The 10,560-nt window shown below is 51.7% G+C and overlaps 1 protein-coding gene across 1 annotated transcript in view; it reads left to right on the top strand.

Moving 5' to 3' along the window:
• STIM1 (stromal interaction molecule 1) overlaps nt 1–10,560 on the top strand; it is a gene marked incomplete at its 5' end in the record, with an annotated part of 72,951 nt that overhangs the window by 5,966 nt on the left and 56,425 nt on the right. Inside the window, 2 exons of the mRNA XM_014954020.1 lie at nt 4,109–4,220; nt 6,085–6,200. Of these exons, the coding sequence (XP_014809506.1) occupies nt 4,109–4,220; nt 6,085–6,200 (228 nt within the window). The remainder of the gene's footprint in view (nt 1–4,108; nt 4,221–6,084; nt 6,201–10,560) is intronic.

Below are 10,560 nucleotides of genomic sequence, written 5' to 3'. Positions count from 1 at the left end.
GCCTGCCCAGGGCAAAGCAGAGGGGCAGGATGACCTCCCTCCTCCTGCTGGTCACGCTCTTCCTGATGCCTTCCAGGAGTCCCTTGGCCTTCTTGGCCACCAGGACCCATTGCTGGCTCATGGGCACCCTGTTGCCCACCAGAACTCCCAGGTCTTTCTCCTCAGAGCTGCTGTTTGTGTCCTGTTCCATTTGTATTTGATTTTTCCCTCTCAGTCTGTACATTGTGTAGGGGTAGGACACGCTCAGTGGTTTCAAAGTGCCGTGTAAATATAATTTTAAGTAGTGTTTTAGTCCCTCCTCACCCCAGAAAGGCTGAATAAATACTTAGGTACAGCATTTGAAAGGCGGTTTGGAAACACAGTGGTTCTGGAGTTGTTTATCCAGGACCAGGCTCTCCATCCCGTGGAGTTGGGCATTAAAAATTCCTGCCCAAAGCACTTAGGGGTTGGGATGACGCTAACGAGTCGCTCTGTCTCCCGTGTTCAAGGGAAGCCGCCTGTCACAAGTGTTTATTCTGTTGTACGGCTGTTTACAGAGGGCTTTGCCTGAAATTATGTTTTAATGTCAGCTGGGAAAGGGTAGAAATCATTAAGGGATAGAGGGAGAACATCCCATGATACTCCCCAGGTCCCTTAATTGCTCTCTGCTACTTCCGACACGCGCGGGACCTGCCATGTCTGGGCAGAGCTCGTCGCTCTGCGTTTCTGGCTGATAAAAGACATTATTAGTTTCTAAAGGATTGTCCGAGGTGGAGCCTGATCCTGGCGTTTGAACCCGAGTCCTAAAACCAGTCGAATGAGGTTTGTAGGACAGGTCCATGCCTTCAAAAAGCACCTTTGAGAGGGCACCGGGGGTCTGATGGGGACCCATTTCTGACACCCATTGTCAAGCAAGGGCTTTTCTGACCTGTTTGTCGTTCCTGGTCATGTGTGGAAGCTACAAAGCTGTTTCTGCCCCCTAATTATCTAAAAATATTTTTATGGTTTGAGGAAACCCATAATGTCGTTTCAAGATTTCTTCTATCATCACCCAATGACCCCTCCCCACCCGGGAAGGGGATTCGGGGAGCACAAAGAAACAAGGGGGTTGAAATATAAATAGATTTAATAGGTTAGGGCTAAATAATTAACAATGATACTAAAAATCAGTATTGATCCCCATAAAGTAAATCTTTTCCCAAATTCAGACACTGGAGTATTCTAAAAGTGCATTTTTTTCCAGCGTTAGAAGGAAAGTTAGTCCTGTGTCGCCCAACCCAGGACAAGTAGAAAGGTTGTGATGCTCTTAGAAGGTGTTGGGATTTGATGAAGCCCTCGTGGCTGTGGCTCCACCAAAGCCCCTGAAGCAGCAGATCTGACCGTCGCGGCAAAGGATGTCACCGCTGCCCATCTCCTCACTGGAGTGGGCTGCAGTGATTTCTTCCCACCATAAAGAGCTCAGGATATGGAAGGTCAAAAAGAGAGAGAAGATGAGGACTTCAGGGCTGGGCTGTGCAGGGCCGAGAGCTGGCTGTTGGCACGGGAACATGGAGGAAACTCATGGGACAAGCCCTGTGGGCAGTTTCCTTAAGTGAGGGCTTTGCGTTGGCCAACGTGCACCCATGAGTCACCTCCGTGGAGATGAGAGACTTTCTCTTCTCATCTCACTCTCCTTTGCTCAGCGCTTGGCTCTCGTCCCGTCCGCTCTGTCATCGTTCCGCCGGAGGCGTTCAACTCGCCGGAGCGAGCTGGAGGATGTTTCTCATATTTGTGAGACAACTCATTGTTGACATTTCAGAAGCTGAGGCCATGGCTCCGAGCTCGGCAGCGACTTGGAGCCAGCACTAAACGGGCTTTTTTCTCCCCTCGGCTGTTGGAGAGGGCACGGGGCAGATGGATGGATGCGGGACCCGGAGATGGATGGGTGTTTGGCCAAGGAGGTGGATGGGTATTGGGCCAGGGAGATGGATGGGTGTTGGACCAGGGAGATTGATGGGTGTTGGGCCAAGGAGATGGGTGGATGTTTGACCGGGGAGACAGATGGATGTGAGACCAGGGAGACAGATGGATGTGAGACCAGGGAGACAAATGGATGTTGGGCACAGGAGATGGGTGGACGTTGAGCAGGGAAGATAAATGGACATTTGGCCAGGAAGATAAATGGACGTTGGGCCAAAGAGATGGATGGATTTTGGTCCAGGGAGATGGATGAATGTTGGACCAGAGAGATGGATGGATGTTGGACCGGAGAGATGGATGGATGTTGGGCCAGGGAGGTGGATGGATGTTGGACCAGAGAGATGGATGGATGTTGGACCGGAGAGATGGATGGATATTGGGCCAAGGAGGTGGATGGACATGGAGCCAAGGAGATGGGTGGACATTGGACAGGGGAGATGGGTGGATGTTGGACCGGAGAGATGGATGGATGTTGGACCAGGGAGATGGGTAGATGTTGGGCTGGGGAGGTCTTGGAACCAGGGAGATGGATGGATATTGGACCAGGGAGATGGATGGATGTTGGGCCAGGGGTGTGTGAGGTGGTGGCCGTTGGCAGCGGTGACATCCAGCGCTGTCATCCAGCCCAATTCTGACATCCAGCCCAATTCACACCGTTGCTGTAAGTAAAACTCCACCACGTGGCAAAGACAGAAGCTTCATTTCCAAAGGTTTCCTTATTTTCCTCTGTGTCAGCTCCAAAAATAATCCACAAATCCACAGGTGAGGCAGGGGAATGAGGAACATTCACCTGGTGCTGCTGCTCCTGCTCCACCTCCTCCCAGATCCCTTGCTCAAGCTGTTTACACCCATTTTCTGACAGCATTTCTCCATCTTTATGTTTTTTTTAAGCTGATACTTGTGTGTTGCCCGGGTCTGCAGGAGGGGCTGAGCCTCTCGGAGCGTGGTGCCGGCAGGTTTAGCTGGATTCGGTGTTTTGGGGGTTTGGACAACGTGGTGAGGATGAATGTACTTTTTTTGGGAGTTTGGAGACAGCAACATTGCTGGGAAGATATAAAATGGAGTGATTTCACTTGGCATCTGCCAGCGCTTTGGGTGTTGCCTCTCCGAGGACCTCGGGCCCTTCTGGTGACACTGCAAAAGGCACCGTCTGAGGCTTTTCTTCTCTCTGGTGGCCTCGTTGCACATTTGTCTCTCATGAGTTGGAAAAACAGCATTAAATCAACCACCCTGAGATGTTTGTTGTCGGAGGCTGCTGTTGGGAAAGCACCGGTCCTTCTGAGTGGGGTGGGGGGGTCAGCTGAGGTTAAACGTGTGTCAGCCCATCCTAGAATCATGGAATGGTTTGGGTGGGAAAGGACCTTAAAGACCATCCAGTCTGATGTCCCACCATCGTGGTGGGACACCTCCCATCAGAGCAGGTTGCTCCAAGCCCCCTCCAACCTGGCCTTGAACCCCTCCAGGGATGGGGCAGCCACAGCTTCTCGGGGCAACTTGGTCAACCAGGTCTCACCACCCTCCCACCAAACAAGTTCTTCCCCACATCTCAGCTCCATCTCCCCTCTTTCAGGGTCAAACCCTTCCCCCTTCTCCTAGGGCTCCTCATCAAGGGCTCCTCCCCAGCTTTCCTGGAGCTCCCCCCCCCACCTTTGAGGGACTGGCCTCCTCTGGCCCCATCCAACAGCTCCATGTCCTTCTGACATTGATGGCCCCAGAGCCCCTCCCAGCAGAGGGGCTCCAGCCCTCCCAGCATCTCCATGGCCTCCTCTGGCCCCATCCAACAGCTCCATGTCCTTCTGACGTTGATGGCCCCAGAGCTGGACACAGTCCTCAAGGTGGGGCCTCATCATGTCTGTGCTTAATCTGTAGCACCCCTTCCTGTGTAGAACCAACAAAAGTAGTCACACAAGCAGCCAGGTAGAGGCTGAGGACACACAGGATGGCCCGGAGTATCCCAGGGGGATTATTTCTTGTCTAATTATCCACAGGATTAAAAATCTCCACCCCAGCTCACTCTGGAATAGTGATGTTTTTTAACTCTGGAGATGTTTTCCCTTCGCTGAAGGCGATGGATGGGGTGTGTCTGGTGAAGTTGAGTTGTTGTCACTGCCTTGATGTTTTCAGGTGCTTTGTTAAAAGCATTAAATATTGTTCCCTGCCTCTCCCGCAGTGTATAACTGGACAGTTGACGAGGTGGTTCAGTGGCTCATCACCTACGTGGAGCTGCCGCAGTACGAGGAGACCTTCAGAAAGCTGCAGCTGAGCGGACACGCCATGCCCAGGTCAGTGCTCCTCCTGCCTTCCTCTGGGATGGCTGCCAGGGAGAACAACACCTCCGAGGGAGCTCGTAACACCGTGTGCGATTCCTCGGCGTGGGCAGGGCCAAGGCTCAGTCCTGTCCCACCCCAGTTGTGTTTGGAGGCTTTGCCGTGGTCCTCTCTGCAGGGAGAGAACAGAATCATAGAATCATAACACTGTCAAGGTTGGGAGGGACGGAAAGGACCTTAGAGCCCAACCATCAACCCACCACTGACAAACCCACCACTGACCCATGTCCCTCAGCACCACCTCTGCCCGGCTCCGAAATCCCTCCAGGGATGGTGACTCCACCACTGCCCTGGGCAGCCTCTGCCAAGGCTTCACAGCCCTTTCGAGGAAGAAATTCTTCCCAAGCTCCATCCTCAACCTCCCCTGGGGCCACTTGAGGCCGTTTCCTCTTGTCCCATGGCCTGTTCCTTGGGAGAAGAGACCAACTCCCCCTGGCTACACCCTCCTTTCAGGGAGTAGGAGAGAGTGAGAAGGGCTCCCCTCAGCCTCCTTTTCTCCAGGCTCAACACCCCCAGCTCCCTTAGATGTTCTCCAGACCCTTCTCCTTGTGCCCCAGACCCCTCCGTTGCCCTTCTCTGGACATGCTCCAGCCCCTCAAGGTCTTTCCTGTTGTGAGGTGCCCAAAACTGGACCCAGCCCTTGAGGTGGGGCTTCTCCAGTGCCCAGTCCAGGGGGGCAGCCGTCGAGTCCAACCATCAACCCAACACTGACAGAACCCATCACTAAACAGTATCACAGAATTGCCAAGGTTGGAAGGGATCTTTCAGAAATCAGTTGATGAGATGGTTCCTCATCAGGTGATGAGGTGATTCAGCCCAAAGCGAGTGTGTGGAGCTGTGGGTGACAGCAGGGACTGCCATCCCTGTTGTGTGGTAGTGACCGCTATCCTGGCTGGTTTTTGGGCCTGGTTTCACCTGCCGACGCCGGGAGCTGCCTATTGAGAGGTAAAACGCTAGAACTGAGGAGACCTGGGCTGTGTCCTGGTGCAACTGGGAAGAAAAGAAGGTTTTCCAGGCAGTGCATGGTGTGCCCACATTTCTTCTAAGTGAGAAATAGGGTTTTATGGTCTATGGAATAAGATGTCGAGGGCTAGGAATGGTTACAAAATAGAATTGCCAAGGTTGGAAGGGACCTTTCAGAAATCAGTTGATGAGATGGTTCCTCATCAGGTGATGAGGTGATTCAGCCCAAAGCGAGTGTGTGGAGCTGTGGGTGACAGCAGGGACTGCCATCCCTGTTGTGTGGTAGTGACCGCTATCCTGGCTGGTTTTTGGGCCTGGTTTCACCTGCCGACGCCGGGAGCTGCCTCTTGAGAGGTAAAACCCTAGAACTGAGGAGACCTGGGCTGTGTCCTGGTGCAACTGGGAAGAAAAGAAGGTTTTCCAGGCAGTGCATGGTGTGCCCACATTTCTTCTAAGTGAGAAATAGGGTTTTATGGTCTATGGAATAAGATGTCGAGGGCTAGGAATGGTTACAAAATATATTAGTGATTGGTAGGACACCAGAAGATCAGTTTTGTTGGGAAAACGGTAACTTTGGTTGTCAGGATGAATGAAATAAGTGTGGCCTTGGTTTTTCTTCAGCTTGTGAAGCTCAAGGCCCTGCTACTTGACTCTTTCATAGATATATCCTGTATCAGAGGTGACAATATCTGAGGGATTTCTTTTGTCCTCATCACCTGAGGAGCGTTCAGGTTCTGCTCATTGCAGGTCCCCTCCTGTAGTCTCCACGTTACTGATTTTTGGTCAGTTATTAGTCCGGATGGATATGACTATGCTTAATTCTTGCTTTTTATAATTCCTATATTTTTTTTTACAGGCTGGCAGTGAACAACGCCACCATGATGGGGAGTGTTCTGAAGATGACAGACCGGAGCCACCGGCAGAAGCTGCAGCTGAAAGCTCTGGACACGGTGCTCTTTGGGCCTCCTCTCTGTGAGTACGAGCGATGGAAGCTCCTCTGGCTGTTCATCAGCAGCACCTTCATCTGCTGAGCCTTGAGCAGCAACAGCAGATCTGTGTGAGCCACACTTTGCCCTGAGCAGCTCATCCCTGGCCTCTTTCTCCTGGAACAGGCCCCGTGGCCTGGAGGCGTCTTTCCCTCCGGGCTTGGGCTTCCATCTCCCATGGGCCGCTCGCCAGAGGGGACCCTCTGTCCTGTTCAGTGGGGACATAGGGCTTGTCCCACCTCAGGCTGTGGGTTTCTCACCTCTGGATGGGGGGAATGGTGATGGGGGCTGGATGGGAAGGCGTTTGGGATGGATGGGAAGGCGTTTTGGCTGGATGGGAAGGAGGAACTGGGTTCCTTTGATGCTGATGATAAGCCATCAAAGGCTGGCTCCGTCCCGATGCTTATCTCCAGGGTGCTCCTCCTGCCTTCCGTGCTGTCTGGCTCATGTCTCCTGCCTTTATTAAAGATACCTTTGTCTCTCTCCCTCTTACTCATGCCTTTCTCAGGAGCTTTAGGTGCTTTTGTGAGGCAAGCAGAGACCTTGCTGGATCAGGGCCTGTTTCTGCTTGGCTTCGGGCAGATGAGATGGATTTTTGAGGCAGAGCTTTTGAGTCTTACACAGTTCTTCTCTTTCCCTTTTAGCTGTCACGTTGTCCCCTCTGCAGGAGGCTTAAAATTAACAAAAAGGGCACTTTCTTACCCGGCTGCAAATGCAATAATCTGGGCACAAACTCTGGGTCAGGAGCTCCCCCAGCTTGGATCAGCTGGAGCTTTACACTATCAAAAACACCACTTTGTGCTTCCTCTGTTCTTTATGTGGGTTTTTTTAAGCATCTCCTACTGTCTGGGGCTGGAATAGCAGATGGGATGTGCCTTTATTCCACAGGACACGGATGTGCTAATGATTTAATGGAGAAATTTGGGTTTTGGGGGCTTTTTTTTCCAGCCTTCCCTCTCGGGGCTGCCCAGCACTTGGTCGGTGGGAAGCGACAAGACGTTTCCGTGATTTCTTCAATTCTTTTTTAAAAGTCTTGACTTTTAGCGCTCTCTTCTCTTGTTGTCATCTGTGTCCAGATTCCAAGGAAAAGGTCCCGTGAGGCAAATCCTGGGAAAACTGGTTGCGCAAAGGGGGTGAAATTTATGAGGCTTGGCAGAGGCATCGGCTGCGTGAAGTAGAAGCAGAGGTTATACAAGCAGCTGGTTTGGCTGCCAGGTATTATAAAGCAGAAAAATTGAGGCAGAGTTGGCTTTTTTTATTCATGCTTGGCCTGTGTCACAAGCAAAGTGTCCCCAGGGGTGGTGGGGACGTGGTGGGTGACAGCGGCCAGAGCCCAGGGGACTCCTCTGCTTGGAGGGGGAGTTTTTTGGGTTGTTCTAGGATGAAATGGCAAAGTAAAGGACTTGTGATGGTGGGAGATAAGCGGCTGCTCTCCCCGGTGGAGATATCCCGTGGTCGTGGCGCTGGAGCAGGACCCTCTGCCGGTCACCAGATGGAAGGCTGCAGTGAACCGTCCAGATTTGGGTTGGGTCACATCATTTTGGAAGAGATTTTGTGCTCTCTGCACATATCGGGTATGTGAGGAGGAAATACCCTTCCCATTTTTAGCTGAAGCAGAGATGTGACTTCTTAGAAGGTTCTGTTTGCTGTTTTGGGGTTAACTGCACGGATGTGTCTCCGGTTCACTGCGGCACGTGGTGAGAAGTTGTTTATCTCAAACCGGTTCCTTAAGGAACGGGTTGTGAAACGGCATTTTCAGCAGCCGTTAATAATCAGCTCTTTCAGGAAGAACCCGGAGACCTTTTCTGCTCCAGAAGCAGTGAGAGATGTAGTGGTTTTAGCCACGTCCCCCGTTACGGCTCTTCCCCAATGGTCGGTGGAGGTGGTCTCCCGTCATCGCCGCCGTTGAGGGAGGGAAGCTGCTGGCAGATGGTCTGGGTCACAGGTGCAGGATTTCAAGGGTTTGTCTTCTCTCTTGGCAAGGGTTTGTCTTCTCTCCTCACGCTGCTTTCTACTCACCACGAGTATAAAAGCATCAAAAGAAACTCAGCCTGGGCTGGAGCCCCAGGGATGGTTCCTGCTCACATGGAACCAGAGATACCTTGTTGTTGGTGGGGATCACAGCACACGTTCCAAGGGATGGTTCCTGCAGACCCATGGGACCAGAGACATAGAATTGAATCATAGAATGGTTCAGGTTGGAAGGAACCTTTAAGTTCATTGAGATCCAACCCCCCTGTCATGGTGGGGGGACCCATGGAGCCAGAGACATCTCTGGTGGGGAACACAGAACACATTCCAAAGGATGTTTCCTGCAGACCCATGGAAGCAGAGGCGTCTCGTTGGTGGTGGAGATCATGCACATGTTCTAAGGGATGGGTCTTGCAAACCCATGGAACCAGAGATATCTTCTTGTTGGTGGGGATCACAGCACATGTTTCAAGGGATGGTTCCTGCAGACCCATGAAACCAGAGACATTTCATTGGTGGGGATCACAGCACATGTTTCAAGGGATGGTTCCTGCAGACCCATGAAATCAGAGACATTTCATTGGTGGGGATCACGGCACACATTCCAAAGGATGGTTCCTGCAGACCTACGGGACCAAAAAGATCTCGTTGTCGATGGGGATCACAGCACACGTTCCAAGGGATGGTTCCTCTCCACCACATGAAGCTGGGTGAGGCTTTTCCCCATCCCGGGGCTGAAGAGCTGCTTCTCTGGTGTCTCCTGTAATTTGCTGCAAAGGCTTCAGTTAGTTGAGTGGGCTCCTGGCCCATTTCCATGCTGATCCACAGGCTCCTGTAGCCCCACGAGCTCTGGTTTCCCGTGCCAGGCTCCAGACGTGCCATCTCCTGCTCCAGACAGGTCTGCCCACTTGCAGAATTACTTAATCTGTAATTAATCCCGGTGCAAAGGAGCACGGTAAAATCCTAATCTAAGCGAGATGAAGCCATTGCTGCTTCTATGTCTCGTTGGTGTCCTGTTCCTCTGGTTCAGAGCTTTATCCAGCACAAAGTACCACAGCTCCAGGTGAAACAGGAGAGGAGGATTTGAGAAAACAAGCGGTAAAATTAGAAAGAGTAGATATTTTTGGTGAAAAGTGAATTTAAATTTTTGTTCTTTATTAAATCTCAAGTGGTGGAGGCTGAGATGGAATGTTTCCTCACAGCTGGTTGGCACCACTGATGGTACCATTTGGGGTTAGAAGACAAGACAAAGTGCCGTGGACCGAGTGACCCATCCTGGTGACTTCTCTTGGCCACCTCCCCAAAGGCCATCGAAGTGGCCCCTGGGTGTTGCCTGTGGGGTTTCAGGAGAGGTTTCCATAGCTCCATATCCCAGCACAGAGGTCCACCAGGCATAGTGTCCACCAGCAACCAGTTTGCCTGACCAGAACCTGCCCTGGGCTCTGCTGGGGAGTCCCCATCGTTCCCCCAGCCCCTCTTGCTTGCGGCCATCATTAGCCATCATCCTGAGCGTCACCCCTCGTTACTGAACGTCTGTGCCTGGGTTAAGAGAAGTGCAGGGACCAGGTGCCTGGACAAGAAGACGTTTCCCAGGCAGGAGGTGGCACTTGTTGGGGGTTCTTAATGAACTGACCTTCTTTACTTTTCATTAAGCACTTATTCCTTTGGTGCCCTCTCTCTGCGGTGGGAGAAGCCACGTTTCCTTCAGCGGAGCTTCCAACAGAGCCGCTTGTTTCCCTTTACTATAATTAAAGGCGTATTTGACAAGTGCTTTAAGATCTGCTGAATCATTGTTTGTTTAAAGCAATAGAATTTCTTAACCAAATACCAGATTAATTTATCGCTGTGAGATTTACCATCCACTTCAAATATTTACAGTGGGCTGGATGGTGTTTAGATAACCTGCACCTAGAGAGAAGAGCAGCTCTGTCCCATTAATAGACTTCAAGATGGTGAGGGGTCTGGAGAATAAGTCTTATGAGGAGAGGCTGAGGGAACTGGGGGTGTTCAGCCTGGAGAAGAGGAGGCTGAGGGGAGACCTTCTTGCTCTCTCCAACTCCCTGAAAGGAGGGTGTAGAGAGGTGGGGGCCGGTCTCTTTTCTCAAGTCACAGGCGACAGGACGAGAGGAAATGGCCTCAAGTTGCCCCAGGGGAGGTTCAGGCTGGATATTAGGAAACATTTTTTCACTGAAAGGGTTATCAGACATTGGAATGGGCTGCCCAGGGAGGTGGTGGAGGCCCCATCCCTGGAGGTGTTCAAAAGACGGGTTGATGTAGTGCTGGGAGGTCTGGTTTAGTGATGATGCTCCTTGTTTGTTGTGTGGGTGTCTATTTTTGTCAGTTGGGTTGACGGTTGGACAAGATGATCTTTAAGG

The sequence above is a fragment of the Calidris pugnax genome, unplaced genomic scaffold (assembly GCF_001431845.1).
Source record: "Calidris pugnax isolate Ruff unplaced genomic scaffold, ASM143184v1 scaffold234, whole genome shotgun sequence".
Taxonomy (NCBI): Eukaryota; Metazoa; Chordata; class Aves; order Charadriiformes; family Scolopacidae; genus Calidris; species Calidris pugnax.
The sequence above is the reverse complement of the archived record's forward strand: the minus strand, read 5'-3'. Positions and strand labels throughout refer to the sequence as shown.